A 23,093-nucleotide genomic window follows, 5' to 3' on the forward strand; every position below is an offset into this window, starting at 1 on the left:
TAGCAAAGTCTTCAACACTACTGTATGCCAATGTATGCTGTATACTGCTCATGTCAAATAGACACTCTTTTGGAATATGCTGGGTGCATGGGACCCCCATTACAGTCCCTACTGGAATCCTTTACAGTTGGTTATTTATGAGCGGACTCTCCTGATGTACTACAGTAGCTGCTTTTTTAATTCAGTAGCATACATAAGATGACACAATATAACATATATTGTAAAATATAAGGAAGAGATAAGCAAAGTTCAAAGCAAGTTCAGGGGATTCCTTGTTCCTTCAAATTATTTGTTCGGAACAGTGCGTAGTGGAATAAAAAGACCCATTTCACCTGCATGAATAAGTAGCTTTCCCTGGAGCCAAAGATATCCAGAAATGGAATCCATTAAGGGTTGCAAGCATCCTGTTTCCAGAGAGCTTAGCCAGCCGACTATAGCAACAGACATCAAACACTTGCAGGAGGTAGAACATTGCATGCTGGAGGTATATTACATGACATAGCTAGTGTGCACACTGTACAGGAACACAGAAACAGGATTTTAAAACCTATATCAGTTCGGCAAGCGAATGCAGACGGCATGAGATTATGGATTAGAACACTAGGATTAACCTGTAAAGTTCATGCACCTGTCCCGGCAATTCAGAAAAGACCCCATGACATACTACTATAAGGTCACATTCACACGGTAATATTTGGATGAGTACTTGTAAACCAAAACTAGATGTGGGTACAAAATGAAGAATAGATGTCAGTTTTTCCAGTATACTTATCCTCTGGAGGTTCCAAGCCTGGTTTTCATTTACAAATACTGATACAGGATACGGAGCAGAATAAGTAATCAGTAGTAGAAGGGTCGGTTTTCCATAAGGGACTGTGTCAAAACTAACTGCAGAGGATCATTTTGTGTACCGTTTGAAAGAGGTTAGCCAAATATTTAAAGACTGATCAGCATTATATTATGCAACATTTAATAGTGACATTATGTCTGATGCCTCCACAATCCTCCTAGAGATAATTTGGGCCTTTTTAGTAGAAGTCCTCATGTACCCCTCAAGTAGAAGAGGTTTAAAGGTTATCCTCTCATTAGTCCAGATGTCTCCTGCCATAAGCTAAACAGAAATCTGTCACACTGAATGAGCTTGAGCTTCATCCACCTGGGCACCATGGACACACCAAATAAGAAAGCTTTTAGGGATAGATAAGAGATAGCAGCCGATGTATATACCCACATCTTCATTCAAAACATGCACCTGACGGCAGTCACGTGAGGACTTGATGTAAAGAAAATAAAGCCGTGTGCAAGAGACGCACATCCTCGGGGAATACGATTCACTATTCATTTTACTGACCAGTGAAGCAGAGGCTGTCCTATCACGCTAGCTCTCAGCATTCAATGCATGGGCTATGTTTAGAGATGGAGGAGGCTACAATGACGTTGGAATATTCTGTGCTTGCAATCAATATAGAGTCTTAACTTGGTGGGCCATTTCATGCTCTGCAGATATGTGTTTGTGTCAGCTGTAATGTCTTATGAGGGTGAAATGAACATAGTACGCCCCTATTTGTCACTATTGCCACTAGAAAAACGTAGAAATAATACTAAGAAAAAAATGGCTAGTAGAGTTAATGTAAAGTCTGAATCAATGTTTCCACTTCTTGGTGGTGAAGATACCACAAGGAGAACAAGCACACTATAACATGACCTTTTAACCTGGGTGCAGAGAACATCAGCAATTAGGTCTTCATAATGCGGGGCAATTGTACACTCTTTCTATAGAAAAGGAAAAAAACCTGAAATAGTAGCAATAGTTAATTCTGGATGGGTTAATGATGGAAATGTAATCATTATTTTTGACATGGATTGGATTAGATTTCTTTGTGTCAATCTCATGCATTTCAACACGCTTTACGTAAGGTCGGATTCACGTGTCCAACATTCACGGTCCAAGTACAGAGCGCAATGTATGAGTCCACAGAGGGTCTCCCGACGACAACTCGAAAGCCTCATAGGCATAAATGCAAGTGTTGAGTTTGGGTCAGAAGACCCGCGACTAGGTCCACACTGGGATAAAGAATTTCAGACATCAGAAACCTGATAAACCCACTTATCCTTTATTGGAAAATTTCTGTAGGATTTTTCCACCATTGCGGAAAAAATAAGTCTGCCATGTACATACCGTAAGTAACATATTTCCAAAGGGCATAAAAAGGATTAACTGATAACAGGGCTAGTCATACAGATCTGTGGCTGAAACTTGAGGATCAGATCATAATTCTGCCATGGAAATTATGGGTTGGGTTTATCCAAGTTATGTGAGCATACCCTTAAACTATTTCCATCTGTGGCCGTGCCTTTGGGACAGGTGCATTGTTAATTCTTATGTTAGTCCATTCATGAGGATGACCTGTAGTCCTTACTGATCGAAAGTCATTTTCAGAGACACACACATCCCATATAAAAACATAAAAGCTTTGGAGAAGGAAAAAAAAGGCCAAGTGTACGCCATTAATCATATTAGACTGGGGATGGAACGGACTGTTCCTATGGTGCATAGGAGCACAATCCCCAGCAACGCTTTCATCTCTATGCAAAACACTGCTGCACATCACTGTCAGCTGCTGACGTCCATGCAGCTCTGCACAGCTTGCATATCATGTCTCTGCAGTGGAAAGAAGATGGCAAACATCACATACTACAGAGAAGGATAGAAAACAATTAGCAAGTCGTGCAGCATGGAGGCTGCAATTTCCCCCCTTCTAGTGAATCAATGGTTAAAGTGCAATTCTGCTATAAAAGAAGAGAGCAGAAGGATGCGAATGGTCGCCCTCCCCAAGAACATCAGGAGGGTTTTGTTTGGAATCATGCCTTTAAAAGGAAATGGCAAAAAACCCTCTCCCAGCTGAACAGAGCAGTAAAGAGGCAGCGCCTTACAACCCCTCTCATGCATTCCAGTCTGATACAGAGTCACAAGACTTGTCACACAGCACTTTAGCCAGCAATGGAACGCGATCTAAATCTGGAAATCCTGGCCTAGCGCTCTTAGAAACCACATACAAGGAAGCAAGTCACTCACAGCCTCCTCATGTCCTAAGACCTCCGCACTAGGGGTTTTATAGTGGAAAGGCTGCCTTGTGCTTTGTTCTGCTTTGTTCACAGTGTGATTCATTGTGTAGCTAAAAAAAGGGGACAAAAAAATATATACAAAGCACCGGGACAGAATATTTCACACGCTATCAAACTGAGCAATAAGGTTGTAGATGAGGGGGGAAAGTGAGACCCTGTGTGACAGAAAGGTATCCCGTGTCCCAGATGTTAACACCAGATTGTATTACTTATCGGAAATTCTTGGCAATGTTACTTTTCTAGATCATAGCAAATCACCCATTAAAACTCAATTAGTGTATGATCAATGGCATACTACTGAGTCAGAAAAGTGCCTTTATCGGTATTCTGCTTGTGATCACCTATACATAAAGTTAGTTGTTCCAGAAAACTGAAAAGATAACATTAATAGACCAGTTTTTGCACTTTTAACTAACCATTGTCAGACTTGTGTTCTTGGAAGTGAGAGGTGCCCTATGGGACCTGTTTCAGAAATCTCAAGTGTTGTATATTTTTCTGAGGATTTGATGATGTCTAGATAGCCATACCAACTCTGAGAATCTTGGCACTCCAAAGAGGAACAATAAGGTTGAGAAGTGGCTGCTCTTGAGTGAACCCCACCCCATTGCAGTACTTAAAAGTTATAAAATTTGAAAGTCTGAAGGTGCAGTCACACCGAAAGATTAGGAACACTCATTTCACAATAATCTTGTAGTGTAAACAGGTTGGCAGTCGCCCGATGAGCAAGCAAAACGCTTGTTCATTGAGTGAACTGATTTTTAAGGAGGCTTAAAAGTCAACTTTCTTAGCTGGACATCATCCTATACAAGGCCGAGAATAAAGGCAGCCAGTGCTCACTGAGCAATGTATTACAGATCATTCAGTGTACATTGCTTAGCGCGTCTTCCTGTGTAAACAGGTTACTAGAAGACCGCCGATTGGTAAATATTTACCGATCAGCGATTATTTAGTTCACGTGAATGGACCCTTCCAATTTTGATCGTAATTGTTAATATCAAATAAAGCCCTGAAGACCCATACGTTAGTTCATGACCCCAGTGAAGAACACAGTGTTATAAATACACCACGGAAATATTAAACAGTCAGATTTACGGCAGGTAACATTGATTCAAACATCAAGCCCTTGCAGGACAATATCACAGTAGGTACACTCTCCCTTTTGGAACTGAGCGTAGGATGGGGACCCTCGTGAGAGAGAAGGCGTAGGATTGAAGTAGAACAGCTGCGGGGTTAGATGTAGGTTTTTCTCAGAATACAGTAGAATGATCCAGTGTGGTTTGGGTGCTGCGGCTGTGAGAATGCACAGCGTACGTGCAGTACTACTTCCCCATCAGTGCACCGTTTGCAGACAGCCAGGAAATCTGGTTTGCATACACAGCATAACCACCCTACAGGTAAATCAGGCTGCTGGGCTCCAGCCAGCACCTGTGCTCTCGCCTGCGACATGCTCTCAACTCTTTGTTAATGATCTGCAGGAAATGAAAAAATCACCAAGGGTCTCCAGGGGGGGGATACTGGGAACCAATCTCGTTAAATGCTTGGCTGCCCTTGTGCTTTCAATAAATAACCTACATTTTATTTAACCAAGGTCGTTCCCAGTGCCTATAGCCTTTAGGGGCCAACAAGTTAGACATGGCACCGGATAGCTCAGTTCTCGGTAGACTGCGGCCTTGCCTAGATCATTTAGAAGGTGGAATGGCACGCTTGTCCCTAGATTTTAACAGCTTGATCACCAGATAACTTGGTGCGCGTCCTCCTATACCAACATCAACGTCTCGCTTCTCTGAACTTCATTCAGCACCGGGACTGAACGCACTTGTCATCAAGACTCCATTTATTACATTGCGAAGAATTGTGGAACATCACGTACATCTGACAAACACTGTACACCCATGCCGCCAGCTGGCATCCATAATTCCTAGTACAAATAATATGATTTATTGAGCCCAATAGCGGCATTGTACGGGACTAATCATGCGTATTAATCACGCCCGAAACAGATCTAGGCTGTTTGAATAGCACGGATACTGCTCATGGACACAAGTTACCGGAGAAAGGAAACCGATAAGGGTTGTTCTTTTCCTCCTAAACTAGATACCATAAGGGTCCATTAAGGAGACATATCATGAAGACACCACAGGCGGCACATCGTATACACTAGATAACTATTTAAAAAAAAAATCATATATATATATTCTGTAGCACTGTACAAAAAGATTGGTTTATTTTGTGGGTCTGTGAAAAAAATGGAGTGACAACCCCTCCCGGCCCTATTATGCTCATCTCTAAAAATTGTCACAATATAGTTCAGCAATGTTAGAAAAGAATCACATGTCCTTCCGGCAAGCAGTTTCCGTGAAACGTGACTGTAGATATACACTCCTGCAAAGTCTCCATTTTTGCAGTGTTTATAGGAATAATATACAAAGGTAACTGTTCTTCCGGATATACATGGCGTGAATGGAGGAAGGACAATGCTACCGTGTTTAATTTAAAACAGGAGCCAAAAATTGCTCAAAGCACAGCCATAACATATAAACGACATGTATTCAAAATATAATTACCGTATGTGTAAAAGTAGCCCAAAAATGTCATAGGTGTTTGTTCAGGGATACCCACACCAGATCTCCGGGCGTACACCCCATGGATCGGTCCAAACGTCGATAAACACCTACATTAAACATATCCCCTTGTACTTTATAACAGATGTATATACTTCTGGGTCCACTTGGGGGTACACCAATACTCATCAGGGGGGGCTTGGTAAATATTTACACTCCCAGGGTAGCATGATAAAAGAAAGGCAACTCTAGATTTACTCCAGTCAGTATAGAATTACATCTAAGCCTCCTGAAGAATGTCTAGGGTCAGTTATAAAAAGAACAGCCACAATGCGAAAGAGGAGGGAACGGAGAGACATAAAGCAGTAAAACTCTGTTACATAATACCTGCGTTACAAATGATACTCCCAAGTTATTGATATATGTATTCTGGGCCATATTTATACCTTCTTATTTGATGCTGGATTAGGTCCGGAAACAGATACCTCCGTATTGTCTGCACCCCGTTATGTTAGTATTAAGATATAAAAGAGTTCATGAGATAGGGCCGCGGTAAGGTAAAAATAACAGATCTAGAGGCTTCAGCTAAGACTTCTATTCCAGCAATACCCCCAGAGGAAAAAAAAAAATGTAACCAAGTTAGCCTTCCGAGAGGCAACAAGCTCGAGGAAGGCGATTGTGTATAGATCTGCAGGGGATAAAGCATCTATAGCCTTATGGAAAGCAGAAAAAACAATCAATAGTAAGGAGGAAAGCACATGGAAAAGAAGCATGAGCACTTCAGAAGCTGGGCTGATACATGAAAGCAAGTCATGAAAGAAACACTCTAGATAAACACAACTTACTTCCAACCTATATTACAGAGAGAGACAATCTTGCATTAGATCAATTTTGAAACCTGGAACATGAACATGTTACAAACTGCATATGAGGGGTTCTGAAAATGAATAAAGATGAAGATTGCAATATAGTGGTTGCTTTAGCTAATGAAATGGCACTAACAAGTAAAAATCATTTTTTAGATGCCAAGTTGTCAATATAGCCTATAAAAGGTCATATAGACATTGCCTTGACAAGGGCACATACATCCAGTAGGTGGCACTAAACAGACTGGTTTTCTTCCTTTATTTGCAAATTACAACACTGTAACCAAATAGGATCTAATCTACTACCGAATGTAACATTCATAAAATGCCTTCAAGAAAATGTTTTACAGCTACTGGTGACAAAGTTCAGGCATTGCAGCAAATGTTACAAATCCTTTCCAGCACAGAGCTAATTCCAATTATGTTACCAAAGCCTGTTTAAGAGGATTCGGAAAGTCTCTGCAAAGTTCACAATCATTCTGCGTTCTCAGAGTCCGCTCGCTGCCTTTCAGCCTTAAAAAGAACACATTTGCTCAAATGTCAAGGAGGTCATGGTGAAACATTGGTTTGTAGTTTACAAGTCTTAAGTCTTCAGAGAACAAGCCAACACTTCCAGGGACACTGATTAAAAAGTGCAGCCATAAGGAAGGAAAAAGAATAGTAATCTAGTGTCAATAGCAGATCAAGGGTTCCATACAGTCTCCGCACTCTGGGCTCCTGGCATGAGTAATGCGGCAGCCGAGGTTCTGTTGCTTCTTGACAAGTTGTTACCATCTTATAAACATATCACGTGGGGTCTGGGCTCCCAAGTAGTGACTGTACTGTAGCCACAATTGGGACCACATATTCCACTAGATGTAATCATACAGTTGATCAATTGTTAATGGGGCACCAGAACGTAAGTGACAAGTTGCACAGCCAAACTAATAAGGAACAGTAGATCTTTAGCTCATTGAAGCACTCCTCCTCCTATCAAAATTTTTAACCTCTTAATAAATAGTAATCATCATATTATATAACACTGTGCACTTACAATTGCACATTTTGCCTGTCTGCAAAATTATTTTTTCTCTTTTCCATTAGGTCTATGACATCACATGATTAACTATGTAGACACAGGAGGTCAATTTTCTCTGTATGAATCATGAGTCACTGCAAAAGTCTCTGGGGGTAAAATTGGGTCAGGAGTTGAAGAGGAGAATGAATTGTGCATGGACAAGAGATTTCCTGTATCTACATAGAGCAGAGAAGAGAGAATTTACCAGGTAGAAAGGCAAAATGAGCAATTGTAAGTGCACAGTGCTATATGATATTATTGCAATATATTAAGAGGATACATTTTTTATGGGAATATATACACCTGAAATGAATGGTTCAAATTATTGAAGTCCACTTCAACTTTTTTTACGTTACAATTAAAAAAAAACACACAACAGCAATAAAGTCTGTTAGAAAGTTTAATCATTTGGTAAGCAAAATGGGAAAGTGTGGCAGTCCCCATCAGTTCGGAAGTCTAATAAATCTCTGTAGCTTTTTCACATTCTATGAAGCAAGCAGCAGGAGGCCGGGGGTGCAGACAATTACATGGAGAGGGTGAAAATTGCTTATTCTTTCCTCATGTTGATCTATTCTTTGCGGATCTGCTCCAAACGGGAACACATGATAAAGGCACTGTGGCACTGTTGGACATATTCAGAAGGTGTCTCTAACATGGCAGTTGGTGCCCAGCTTTATTTTTTTGCTTTTATTTATTGTGGGCATTGGCAAATATAGCTTTAGATAGTCATTTTTTAGACGATTTACCCAGAAACATTCTGTATAGGGGTCTTGCAATAGTGCCTTTAAATATGCCTCTGCTATCAATTTATCCAAGTTTTAAAAGGAATCTGTCAGCAGGATCAACCCTCCTAAGCCATCTATATGGGCATGTAGGTCATAGGAAGCTGAATAACATGATACCTTGATATCTCTGATCTGATGTCTTAGGGTACCGTCACATTTAGCGATGCACCAGCGATCCCGACCACGATACGACCCAGTCAGGATCGCTGGTGCATCGCTAAATGGTCGCTAGTGAGCTGCCAAACAGGCAGATCTCACCAGCGATGCAGCAGCGGTCGGTGTTCGTTACTTACTTGTCAGACGCGGCGATGAAGACGTCCTCCCACCCGCGTCCACGCGTCGCTCATCGGCGCCAGCAGGAAGCGGTCGACGAGAAACGGCCCAGGACGTTTTCACACGATCAGCGATAGACAGCGGGGGAGCCGGTCGGAGGTAAGTATCACAAATAGCGATATTGCTAGCAATATCGCTGCTGCTTCACAAAATCGATGACGCTTAAGCGATATCGCTAGCGATCTCGCTTAGTGTGACGGGGCCTTTATTCCAGAGAAATCCTTGCTCATTTTAATATATAAATGAGCTGCTAAGATCTATGGGTGGGACACAGATCTCCCTGAGAATCTGACTCTAAAACTCATTTTGAATGAAGGCGAGAGTTACCAGTGTGAGCCAAGAAATGACTAGATTGACTGCTCTTAATTTATATGTCTCACCCTGGTAATGCCACCTTTCATTTAAAAAATTACCTGGAGGATTATTCCCAGGGAGACCTATGTCCAATAGATCATTTACATATTAAGAAAACATGGATTTCTCTGGAATAAGATATCAGATCGCAGAAATCAAGATATTATGTTATTCAGCTTCCTATGACCTACATGCCCATATAGACGGCTTAGGAGGGTTGATCCTCCTGACAGTTTCCCTTTCAAAATAATTTTAATAAAGGTCAGTGCTTGTTATTTATAGCCTGTATACCAAATTAGGTATCTTCTATAATGACCAAATAGCATGTCTTTGCTTGTGTTCTACTATTCAAGTATCACAAAGACCTATATCTTTACACCTTCACAGAATTAAAAGCCTAGAGGTGCACAATATGCAGACTGTGGCAATGATCAATGTCTTTTTTTCACCTACCGCCCCAATTCATTATTGTTGTTTTCTCCAGTTTTCTGCCCTTTATTTCTGGCTTTAGTATTTAGGCCTTATTCTCTGTAAGATTTGTGCCATTTTTCGAAGTCGTTTTTTTTTAAAGTCTTTCTTTATTTTTCCTCAACAACTTTGCTTATCCAGAACGTTAAGACAAATTCATCAAATGAGACTTTTTTCAAATGACGTATTTTGGGTGGGCATCTCTCACTCCAGTCGCGGCCTTGAATACAGTTCCTGTCGGAGTTTTTATTTTGGCGCAGTTGAAGACTTACATGCCATATTTTATAGGATTTGGGACTTTTTGTACTAAAGAATCAAGAAAAAAAAACAGTTCAAAGACAAAAATTAAGATAATTTTTGACTTTGCACCAAGTTCATGCTCCAATTGGATGAATTTGGAGCAAAAAAAAGCCAGCGAATACCAAAAGATAGAAAAAGAAAAGCGTTTTCAAAAAATTTGCAAATGATAAATTAGGTCCAAGATGTCATAAGTATGTAATAAATGATTCACTTACAGGCTGAATAATAAGCTCTGGAGCCCCAAACCCCACTAATAAACCTAAAAGAGATTTCTAAAACACAATGTAAATCCCTTCAGCAGACTTAGGCTTAGTCCAATTCTGCTACAGGTTAACTAGCGCCTGCAGGTCTGCATTATCACTACCCTACTTGTAAAGTAATTAAAAGCCTTGACATACCAACCAAATGCCTAGCACCGTGGTATCTGATGACTGATAAATGTGCGCCACCGCACTCTGGAATATGCTCTGGTTAATCAGTCATTAACAAACTCTACGCCACCGTATGTAAAGTTACAGTGTGTACTGAAGGTCAGTAAAGTAGTTTTCGCTTTATAAGTGCCCTCTGGTAATTTTTTTTTTATTGTCTCTCCCATTGTTAGCAATTATGTGTGTATGTGTAATGAGCGCAACAATATATTCACCGGTCGTCATTTGCCGTTTTCAGCGGAGCTCTGGTTTCCTGTGACCACATTTGTGACCTGCCAAATCACCGTGTCTTCTGTGTGGAGCAAAGGACACTTTTTTGAATTTTCTTAATGTAAGTCTAGAAGACTGAAAATTAGGCTCCGTAGCCTTGTTCGGAATCTCATAGACTTAGGCCACGTTCACCTGTTCAGTATTTGTAAGTCAAATCCAGGAGTGAGTGACAAATGAAGACGTGGTGACGTGTTTCTACAATATTTTTCCTCTGACTGTTCCACTCCAGATTTTGGCTTACACATACTGATGTAAAATACTGACCGAATACTGCATTTGTGAACCCAGCCTCACATTGAGAAAGTGACCTCCACTTCAAACACAAAAGCCACCGAAGCACCGCTGAAAATGGTAGAAGAGAGCGACGGGTGACGATGTTACCGCACTCATTACACATACAGTGGGGAAAATAAGTGTTTGATACACTGCCAATATTTTGCACGTTTTCCCACCTACAAAAACTGAGAGGCTTGTTATTTTTAGGTACGTTTCAACTGGGAGAGACAGAATCTTAAAAAACAAAACAACAAAAAAAACAGAAATCACATTGTATGATTTTTACATAAGTAATTTGCATTTTATTGCATGAAATATGTTTTTGATACCATAGAAAAAGTAGAACTCAATATTTGGTACAGAAACGTTTGTTTGCAATTACAGAGGTCAGACTGTTCCTGTAGTTCTTGACCAAGATTGCACACCCTGCAGCAGAGATTTTGTCCCACCACTCCATACAGATCTTCTCCAGATCTTTCAGGTTTTGGGGCTGTCGCTGGGCAACATTGAGTTTCAGCTCCCTCCAAAGATTTTCTATAGGGTTCAGGTCTGGAGATTGGTTAGGCCAACCCTGGAGCTTGAACTGCTTCTTAAGAAGCCACTCCTTAATTGCCTTGGCTGTCTGTTTCCAGTCATTGTCATTCTGGAAGACCCATCCTCAATGCTCTTCTTGAGGGAAGGAGGTTGTTGGCCAAAATCTCACGATACCTGACTCCATCCAACCTCCCTTCAATATGGTACACTCGTCCGGTACCCTTTCCAGAAAAGCACCTCTAAAGTATGATATTTCCCCCACCTCGCTTCAGGGTTGGGACGGTGATCTTGGGGTTGTACTCATTCTTCTTCTTCCTCCAAACACGGCGAGCGGAGCTGATACCAAAAAGTTCTATTTTGGTCTCCTCTAACCACATGACCTTCTACCATGCCTCCTCTGGAGCATCCAGATGGTCACTGGCGTACGTCAAAGGGGCCTGGACATGTGCTAGCGTGAGCAGGGGGACCTTGCGCGCCCTGCAGGATTTTAACCATGAATGCGTAGTGTGTTACTAATGGTAATGTTTGAGACTGTGGTCCCAGCTCTCTTCAGGTCATTGACCAGATCCTCCCGTGTAGTTTTGGCCTATTTCCTGACCTTTTTCATCCTTACCTGATGAATCATCCTTACTTCATGAAGCAATATCTTGCATGGAGACCCAGAATTAGGAAGATTGACAGTCATCCTGTATTTTTTCCATCCTCTAAAAATTGCACCATCAGTTGTCTTCTCACCAAGCTGCTTGCCTGTTGTCCTGTAGCCCACCCCAGCCTTGTGCAGGTCTACAATATAGTCCCTGGTGTCCTTAGACAAGTCGCTGGTCTTGGCCTTGGTAATACAGGTAATGAGTGCAGAGTAGGCGGTCTTCTTAAAGAAAAACCAAGAGGTCTGTGAGTAGCTGGTTGGTAGGCGATCAAATACGGTACTTAATTCATGCAATAAAATGCAATTAAATTATTTAAAAATCATACAATGTGATTTTCTGTTTTTCATCACTAGATTCTGTCTTTCACAGTTGAAGTGTGCCTACAATAAAAATTACAGACCTCTTCATTCTTTGTAGGTGAGAAAACTTGCAAAAACGGCAGTGTATCAAATACTGATTTTGCCCACTGTACATACATGGAAAAAAAAAACACCAGGGTTCCTTTAAGAACTAGACCAAACTGAGATTGTGAGATTTTTATTCCATGACCCAAATAAAAATAGTATTTTAATGGCATCTAAGTGATTACAGCAAATTGCTGGCGTAAACATGTCCATTAACCCGCAAAACACTTCCATATATGTTCACAAAATGGATTTACAACGGTATCACTACTTGTAAACTAGGAGTTGTAAAACCTTACATAAAAATTCTTTTAGAACATTCTATAAAGTGAAAAAAAAATAGTCATTTTTCTACTAGTGTCAATACTTGAGGCCTACAAAAGCCTCTGGAGCACAGAGCACATGTTAGAAAGGAGGAAACACTCTGCTCTGAGCCACCTCATGGCCTCTATGTCACTGAGGGAAAACATGCCTCAAGCTGCCTCCATTCACATATCAGAGAGTAGTAAGGAGGAGGCCGGCACAGGGCGGGAGGAAAGGGGGCTGGTGAGGTAGTAATGAGGGACGTCAGGACATACGCCTTCCATTTATAATTTACAAAGCATGTGACTGCTCCAGGAAGCATTACACGAAGTTGCATCAGGGACTACATAGACTATCAACGTAAGCACACGCGTTACCACACATGCACCGCGGCAGCGGCAACTGCTGACCACACATGGACGCCGGATAATATTTTACCAGGCGGCTTAGACTATTTAATCACATACAACATCCATTCAGCCGCAGCAGTGAGGGGATTAACATACTGGGTTATATTTCCACTCGCTTTCTAATCTTATTTCATTTGGCCGCAGCCTGTGGGGCCGAGAAGCAATAAAATACCTGCTTGGGGCCTACACAAAAGGCATGAGAGAAACATGGGCTAGAAATTGTCAAATTTACATTTTCTACCACCTGCGGCTCAAAAGTCCCACTCTAACCCCACAGATGCCATAATATGAAAAAAAAGGATATTATTTTACTCGCTTACATAGCGCCATCGTATACCACAGCGCTTTACAGACAATCTAAAGGCCTTATCACCAGTGTGAGAGGAAACCGGAGTGTGAAGGAAAACCACGCAAACACGTGTTGTCCTTGGTGGGATTTGACCCCAGTGCTGCAAGGCTACAGTGCTAACCACTGAGCCACCAAGTGACCTGACGGCATTTTTGGAACGGCTTTGGATTTTTGGATTGTTTAGCACATACCAGAAAATCTCCCTATCATGAGCATGCTACTATTTCACTAATGACTTTAAAAGATATCTAGCTGTGGTGGTTTGGACAACCCCCCATGAAATGAAAAACGCCACGAAGAACGCCGCGTATGAAACGAGCTTTGATCAAAGCCGGAGATGTCATTGGCAATGCTAATCTCAATTTCAGCACGCTGCAATCTAATCCAGCTCCTAAGGTTTCATAGTACTACTGATGTGTATGAGATTTATAGCTCCACAAGACTCGCCATAACCTTTGAACGAATGCTAAAGGCACACACAAAATATTGAGTAACTTGGGCCACGCTGTGACTTTTTTTCCTTGTCCTCACAGCCATAACTGAAAAAAAATGGCAATTGTTTCCTCACAAAATCTCAACCATGGTGATAAACGGTGCATTTTACACAAGTGCGCGTAACGATAAACTTGCAGCGTAAACAGGCTGCCGATCAGCCGATGAACAAGCAGAACACTAGCTTGTTGGGTTAAATGACCGTCTGTGCTGCATAAAAGATTATCATTCTCGGCAGCACTTTGTCCTGTGTAAACAGGCTACTAAACGACTGGTAACAGTTTACCGATCGGCAATCATTTAGTGCCGCTGGTTGGTCTGTGTAAATGGACCCTAAGGCCGGGATCACACAAGAGAGTCTCGCATGTTAATCCCCGACACTGCCGCCGGCACTCGGATCGGAGCGTGAGGCCGCATAGCAATACATGCAGCCACACACTCCGCTCCTGAGTGCCGGGTATTGACATGTGAGACTCATCCTAGTTTCTCGCATGTGTGATCCCGGCCTTAGAGAGAGATTTATTCTATGGCCAGGGTCACACTTGCGAGAAACTCGTACGAGCCTCGCATCTTAATACCCGGCACTGCCGCCGGCACTCGGATCGGAGCGTGCGGCCGCATAGCAATACATGCAGCCACACACTCCGCTCCTGAGTGCCGGGTATTGACATGTGAGACTCATCCTAGTTTCTCGCATGTGTGATCCCGGCCTTAGAGAGAGATTTATTCTATGGCCAGGGTCACACTTGCGAGAAACTCGTACGAGCCTCGCATCTTAATACCCGGCACTGCCGCCGGCACTCGGATCGGAGCGTGCGGCCGCATAGCAGTACATGCAGCCGCACACTCCGCTCCTGAGTGCCGGGTATTGACATGTGAGACTCATCCTAGTTTCTCGCATGTGTGATCCCGGCCTTAGAGAGAGATTTATTCTATGGCCAGGGTCAGACTTGCGAGAAACTCGTACGAGTCTCGCATCTTAATACCCGACACTGCCGCCGGCACTCGGATCGGAGCGTGCGGCCGCATAGCAATACATGCAGCCACACACTCCGCTCCTGAGTGCCGGGTATTGACATGTGAGACTCATCCTAGTTTCTCGCATGTGTGATCCCAGCCTTAGAGAGAGATTTATTCTATGGCCAGGGTCAGACTTGCGAGAAACTCGTACGAGTCTCGCATCTTAATACCCGACACTGCCGCCGGCACTCGGATCGGAGCGTGCGGCCGCATAGCAGTACATGCAGCCGCACACTCCGCTCCTGAGTGCCGGGTATTGACATGTGAGACTCATCCTAGTTTCTCGCATGTGTGATCCCGGCTTTAGAGAGAGATTTATTCTATGGCCAGGGTCACACTTGCGAGAAACTCGTACGAGTCTTGCATCTTAATACCCGGCAATGCCGCCGGCACTCGGATCGGAGCGTGTTGCCGCATAGCAGTACATGCAGCCGCACACTCCGCTCCTGAGTGCTGGGTATTGACATGTGAGACTCATCCTAGTTTCTCGCATGTGTGATCCCGGCTTTAGAGAGAGATTTATTCTATGGCCAGGGTCACACTTGCGAGAAACTCGTACGAGCCTCGCATCTTAATACCCGGCACTGCCGCCGGCACTCGGATCGGAGCGTGTTGCCGCATAGCAGTACATGCAGCCGCACACTCCGCTCCTGAGTGCCGGGTATTGACATGTGAGACTCATCCTAGTTTCTCGCATGTGTGATCCCGGCTTTAGAGAGAGATTTATTCTATGGCCAGGGTCAGACTTGCGAGAAACTCGTACGAGTCTCGCATCTTAATACCTGGCAATGCCACCAGCACTCAGGAGCGGAGCGTTCAGCTGTATAGAAACACATGCAGCTGAGTGCTCCGGTCCCGAGTGCCGGGTATTAAGATGCGAGGCTCGTCTGAGTTTCTCGCAAGTGTGACCCAGGCTTATATAGCATATTCAAATGACAGGTGACTTAGAATATTTATTCCAAGGCTCCATTCACCGGGTACAGTTTAAACCCACATTTTTTTTTTGTATAATCGTCACGTGATTTGGCAAAAAAAATTAAAAAAATATTTGCATAAACCTTGAGACTGTGACTGTGACAAAAGACAAATTGCCAGTCTATTAATGCCACTATCCGCTCCCTATTGCTAGTGACCAATGCTGTCTTAACAGATGTTTGGCCTTTGTGCCTTATACTTTCCATGCAGTTATCTAACCTGGGCATTAAATGGAATCTGTCAGCAGCTTTTTGCCATCACATCTGAGAACAACATGAAGTAAAGAAAGAGACCCTGATTCCAGTGATGTATCACTTATTGAGCTGCTTGGTGCAGTTTTGATAAAATCTCTCCCTCCCACAACACTGATTGGCAGCTTTCTTTTTACACTGTGCATAGGCAGAAGGCTGCCCATCAAGAGTGGGGGTGGGGTTATACAGAGCTCAGCAGCATGGTTGACTATATATCAGCAAGTTTACTAGTCTTGAAATGATAATCTCCTGCTGATAAAACTGTGATTATAACAAAACTACAATCAAACAAATAAAGCAGCACTCTGTAGCGCTATAGCATGCAAATATGAATTATTTTTTTTTGCAAAACTGCAGCAAGAAGCCCAGTAAGTGCTACTTTGTTGGAATCAGGGTTTCTTGCATTACGTTATGCAGCTCTCAGACTAGATGTGAGCATATGGAGCATTTCTTTTAGCTAGGAGTGGCATCCTATGCATTGGCCGGTATAGATCTGTTCCAACCGGTAGAGAAAGAACATTACGCATTTATCACAAGCCCCGAATCAGACTAGATGGAGTAAGATGTTACTTGGGCCCGGCTGCTGCTGGATTTGATTCATGCAGTCCCATCTCCATCCATTATAACTGTCAATATAGCAGGATTTCACTGCCTGTAATGATAGCCCGCAGCAGGCGGCGTCACACACATGCACAGGACAGCTCGGTGTCGTAATCACTAGTCTGCGGTGAGGTTACGAAATGGACAGTAGTACAGCTAACACGACAATTTCTGCCGCAGACCCCCAGGACATTGTCACCCCACTACGGACAAAGTGCAGAGCGGACCAGCAGAACAGTGTGTACCCTGCTGGCATTATGTAACACCACCGCTAGTGACATATGTAGCAGAGCTGACTTTGTCACTTAACTATTTCACCGTGATAACTCTTGGACTAAGGACTCAGCAGGATAACTTGCAGTCCTATGTAAGCAGACAGTTAACAGTGAAGATCTGCGCCAAACTCGGCTCTGCTGCATCTATACTGTGACCTGAAGGGCGCGGGTTGGGCACCTGATAGGGTTGCCACCTTTCTTCTAGCCGGACACACAAGGGCACAAGGGATGAATGAGAGGACGATGCGATCCAGAACCGATTACCGACACATCGATTAACCCCCTGCTCCTTACTTATTGGAAGAGTTCACCATTTTGGGGGGATATCTAACAACATTGCTGGCATTTTGGGGGGGGTCTAAACAGATAATCACATGTAAAGCAATAAAGGGTTAACCCCACGCTAAATGGTGTAATATTAGGAGCCAGTACAGCCTGACACAGTGCCCAACACCAGCCAGAGAGGAAGCGGCAGTAGATGCCATAGCCACTGCAGTGGACGGCAGAGCCATGCCCAGGACGATGCCAGGAGGCAGCACACACCCGCTCTGTGCACGCCACATGGACACCCTGTCTACACGCCCCCTCCGGCACCGCATGCGACATCCTGCCAGCCGCATGGGCAACCGGGCACACAGCGCACACCGTATTACACACCGTGCCCGGGGGAGCCCCGATCTCCACGTGTCAGGTCACGGGGAATGAATGAAGCCTGAGCGCACTGCGGGAGAGCGGGCATCACAGTGCCAGGGTGCACACATGTAGGGGGGCACATCAGTGCACGTGCGGAGCACGTGAGGAAGGAGATGGGGGGGCGCAGAAAGGGGACACTGGGCGAGCATGGTGCACACAGGGCATGTGGGGGGCACGGGGGGGGCATGGTGCACACAGGGCATGTGGTGGGCACGGGGGGGGCATGGTGCACTGCTGGCATGTGGGGGGCACGGGGGGAGCATGGTGCACTGCTGGCATGTGGGGGGCAAAGGGGGAGCATGGTGCATTGCTGACGTGGGGGACACTAGGGGGGGCATGGTGCACTGCTGGCATATGGGGGACACTAGGGGGAGCATGGTGCACTGCTGGCATGTGGGGGACACTAGGGGGAGCATGGTGCACTGCTGGCATGTGGGGGACACTAGGGGACCATGGTGCATTGCTGGCATATGGAGGGCACTAGGGGAGTATGGGGCACTCCTGGCATGTGGGGGACACTAGGGGGGGCATGGTGCACTCCTGGCATGTGGGGGGCACTAGGGGGGGCATGGTGCACTGCTGGCATGTGGGGGACACTAGGGGGGGCATGGTGCACTGCTGGCATATGGGGGACACTAGGGGGAGCATGGTGCACTGCTGGCATGTGGGGGACACTAGGGGACCATGGTGCATTGCTGGCATATGGAGGGCACTAGGGGAGTATGGGGCACTCCTGGCATGTGGGGGACACTAGGGGGGGCATGGTGCACTCCTGGCATGTGGGGGGCACTAGGGGGGGCATGGTGCACTGCTGGCATGTGGGGGACACTAGGGGGGGCATGGTGCACTGCTGGCATGTGGGGGACACTAGGGGGGGCATGGTGCACTGCTGGCATGTGGGGGGCACGGGGGAGCATAGTTCACTGCTGGCATGTGGGGGGCACTAGAGGGGGCATGGTGCATTGCTGGCATATGGAGGGCACTAGGGGAGTATGGTGCACTCCTGGCATGTGGGGGACACTAGGGGGGGCATGGTGCACTGCTGGCATGTGGGGGACACTAGGGGGGGCATGGTGCACTGCTGTCATGTGGGGGGCACGGGGGGAGCATAGTTCACTGCTGGCATGTGGGGGGCACTAGGGGGGGCATGGTGCACTGCTGGCATGTGGGGGACACTAGGGGAGGCATGGTGCACTGCTGGCATGTGGGGGACACTAGGGGGGCATGGTGCACTGCTGGCATGTGGGGGACACTAGGGGGGCATGGTGCACTGCTGGCATGTGGGGGGCACTAGGGGGGGCATGGTGCATTGCTGGCATGTGGGGGACACTAGGGGGGGCATGGTGCACTGCTGGCATGTGGGGGGCACTAGGGGGGGCATGGTGTATTGCTGGCATGTGGGGGACACTAGGGGGGGCATGGTGCACTGCTGGCATGTGGGGGACACTAGGGGGGGCATGGTGCACTGCTGGCATGTGGGGGGCACTAGGGGGGGCATAGTTCATTGCTGGCATGTGGGGGGCAAAGGGGGAGCATGGTGCATTGCTGGCATATGGAGGGCACTAGGGGAGTATGGTGCACTGCTGGCATGTGGGGGACACTAGGGGGGGCATGGTGCACTGCTGGCATGTGGGGGACACTAGGGGGGCATGGTGCACTGCTGGCATGTGGGGGACACTAGGGGGGCATGGTGCACTGCTGGCATGTGGGGGGCACGGGGGGAGCATAGTTCACTGCTGGCATGTGGGGGGCAAAGGGGGAGCATGGTGCATTGCTGGCATATGGAGGGCACTAGGGGAGTATGGTGCACTGCTGGCATGTGGGGGGCACTAGGGGGGCATGGTGCACTGCTGGCATGTGGGGCGCACTAGGGGAGCATGGTGCATTGCTGGCATGTGGGGGGCACTAGGGGAGCATGGTGCGTTGCTGGCATATGGGGGGCACTAGTGGGAGCATAGTGCACTGCTGGCATGTGGGGGGGGAGCATGGTGCACTCCTGGCATGTGGGGGGCAAAGGGGTAGCATGGTGCACTCCTGGCATGTGGGGGGGAGCATAGTGCACTTCTGGCATGTGGGTGGCACTAGGGGAGGATGGTGCACTCCTGGCATGTGGGAGGCACTAGGGGAGCATGGTGCACCCCTGGCAAGTGGGGGGCAAAGGGGGAGCATGGTGCACTCCTGGCATGTGGGGGGCACTAGGGGGGGCATGGTGCACTCCTGGCATGTGGGAGGCACTAGAGGAGCATGATGCACTCCTGGCATGTGGGGGGCACTAGGGGAGCATGGTGCACTCCTGGCAGGTAGGGGGGCACTGGAGAAGCATGGTGCACTCCTGGCATATGGGGGGCACTAGGGGAGCATGGTGCATTGCTGGCATGTGGAGAGCACTAGGGGAGCATAGTGCACCCCTGGCATGTGGGGGGCACTAGGGGAGCATGGTGCACCCCTGGCATGTGGGGGGCAAAGGGGGAGCATGGTGTACTCCTGGCATGTGGGGGGCACTAGTGGAACACTCCTGGCAGGTGGGGGGCACTAGGGGAGCATGGTGCACTCCTGGCATGTGGGGGGCACTAGGGGAGCATGGTGCACTCCTGGCAGGTAGGGGGGCACTGGAGAAGCATGGTGCACTCCTGGCAGGTGGGGGGCACTAGGGGAGCATGGTGCACTCCTGGCATGTGGGGGGCACTAGGAGGGCATGGTGCACTCCTGGCATGTGGGGGGCACTAGGAGGGCATGGTGCACTCCTGGCATGTGGGGGGCACTAGGAGGGCATGGTGCACTCCTGGCATGAGATGGGCACTACTGGAGCACTCCTGGCAGGTGGGGGGCACCTGGGGAGCATGGTGCACTCCTGGCATGTGGGGGGCACTAGGGGAGCATGGTGCACTCCTGATAAGTGGAGGGCACTGGGGGAGCATGGTGCCTTCCTGGCATGTGATGGGCACTAGTGGAACACTCCTGGCAGGTGGGGGGCACTAGGGGAGCATGGTGCACTCCTGGCATGTGTGGGGCACTAGGAGGGCATGGTGGGGGGCACTAGGGAAGCATGCATATGGAGAGGGGGACAGCTGAGTGGAGTGCATTCCCGCCTTCGGGAGGGGGGGGGTGTAGGGACATATACCTGCAATAAAAGGAATTTGTGCCAGCATGGAAAATGTGCACATGAAGCAGGATACAGAAACTAGGATATTCCACCTGTCACTCTAGATGCACTTACTGTCAGCACCATCACTGCCCCACCCCAAGAGCCCACACCTGTGCCCACGGGGGGCAGCTCTTACCGGGCTGTCAGTCAGGTAACTAAACACGAATGACTCCAGCGCTTCATCCAGCAGTGTGCTGCAGTCCGCCATCTTCAGCGAGTGCAGCTCCAGCCTGAGAGCAGAGAGCTCACTGAGAAGAAGAGGGAGGAGAGCCGGCAAAGGGGCGGGCACAGGGCTGGGGAAGAGGGCACACTGACGGCATAGCTCCAGGGCATCGAGCCCTACAGTAGCCAGGGCTGCTGCTATTGGTGCAGGACAGCGAGCCCCCGAACAACACAGCTGCTGCAGAACCTCCTGGACAGAGGAAAAGCCTTATTATACTGACACTTCAGCTGACGCAGAACCTCTTCTGTATTAGCTGTATATAAGAAGGCAGGTACATATAATACACTACACCATATAGCACAGGGGGCGTGCTGTATATGGCAAACACCGCAGCTGCTGCAGAACCTCATCTGTGACTCTCCTGTATACAGAGCTGTATAATATACTGCACTGTACACTATATGGGTTTGTAGATACCAATCACAACACCACAGCTGCTGCAGAACCTCATATGTGACTCTCCTGTATACAGAGATATATAATACACTGCACTGTACACTATATGGGTTCTGTATATACCAATCACAACACCTCAGCAGCTGCAGAACCTCATATGTGACTCTCCTGTATACAGAGCTGTATAATACACTGCACTGTACATGGGTTCTGTATATACCAATCACAACACCTCAGCAGCTGCAGAACCTCATATGTGACTTTCCTGTATACAGAGCTGTATAATACACTGCACTGTACACTATATGTGTTCTGTATATACCAATCACAACACCTCAGCAGCTGCAGAACCTCATATGTGACTCTCCTGTATACAGAGCTGTATAATACACTGCACTGTACACTACATGGGTTCTGTATATACCAATCACAACACCTCAGCTGCTGCAGAACCTCATATGTGACTCTCCTGTATACAGAGCTGTATAATACACTGCACTGTACACTACATGGGTTCTGTATATACCTATCACAACACCTCAGCAGCTGCAGAACCTCATATGTGACTCTCCTGTATACAGAGCTGTATAATACACTGCACTGTACACTACATGGGTTCTGTATATACCTATCACAACACCTCAGCTGCTGCAGAACCTCATATAATAATAATAATAAATTTTATTTTTATAGCGCCGACATATTCCGCAGCACTTTACATTTCAGAGGGGATTTGTACAGACAATAGACATTACAGCATAACAATATTCACATACAGTAGATTATAACAAATACCAAGAGGAAAGAGGGCCCTGCTCGCAAGCTTACAGTCTATGAGGAAAGAGGTAAACACGAAAGGTGGGTGGTAACAGTTGCCCTGATTGTATGGACCAGCCATAATGTTAAGTGTGTAACAGTACAGACACAGAGGGCTAATGGATGCATAAAGCATGTGGGAACATGATGCGGGAAATCTGGTTATGGTAAAACTTTTGGCTGTGCCACACAGGGATAGATTAGGTTAATGTGTTAAGGCGATAGGCCAGTCTGAATAAATGCGTTTTCAGGACACGCTTAAAATTGTGGGGATTGGGGACTAATCGTATTGACCTGGGAAGTGCATTCCAAAGAATTGGCGCAGCACGTGTAAAGTCATGGAGACGGGAGTGGGAGGTTCTGACTATTGAGGATGCTAACCTCAGGTCATCAGCAGAACGGAGGGCGCGGGAAGGGTGGTATACTGAAACAAGGGAGGAGATGTATGGTGGTGCTGAGCCATGGAGGGCTTTGTGGGTGAGGGTAATAAGTTTATACTGAATTCTGGAGTGGATGGGTAGCCAGTGTAATGACTGGCACAAGGTAGAGGTATCGGTGTAACGACTGGTGAGGAATATGATCCTGGCTGCAGCATTCAAGACAGATTGGAGAGGGGAGAGTTTGGTAAGAGGGAGACCGATTAGAAGAGAGTTACAAAAGTCGAGACGAGAATGAATAAGAGAAACAGTAAGAGTTTTTGCAGAGTCAAACGTAAGAAAAGGTCGAATTCTAGAAA

General features: G+C 46.4%; 1 protein-coding gene across 2 annotated transcripts in view; it reads right to left on the reverse strand.

The window, feature by feature from the left end:
* PPARGC1B (PPARG coactivator 1 beta) overlaps nucleotides 1–21,156 on the reverse strand; it is a 103,273-nt gene extending 82,117 nt beyond the window's left edge. For both annotated transcript variants that reach the window (XM_073575186.1, XM_073575185.1), the window contains exon 1: nucleotides 21,059–21,156. In XM_073575186.1, the coding sequence (XP_073431287.1) occupies nucleotides 21,059–21,130 (72 nt within the window). In that variant the 5' untranslated portion in view covers nucleotides 21,131–21,156. The remainder of the gene's footprint in view (nucleotides 1–21,058) is intronic.
* Between the last annotated feature and the right edge of the window lie 1,937 nt (nucleotides 21,157–23,093).

The sequence above is a fragment of the Dendrobates tinctorius genome, unplaced genomic scaffold (genome assembly GCF_039654945.1).
Source record: "Dendrobates tinctorius isolate UK_male_01 unplaced genomic scaffold, ASM3965494v1 ptg000043l, whole genome shotgun sequence".
Lineage (NCBI taxonomy): Eukaryota > Metazoa > Chordata > Amphibia > Anura > Dendrobatidae > Dendrobates > Dendrobates tinctorius.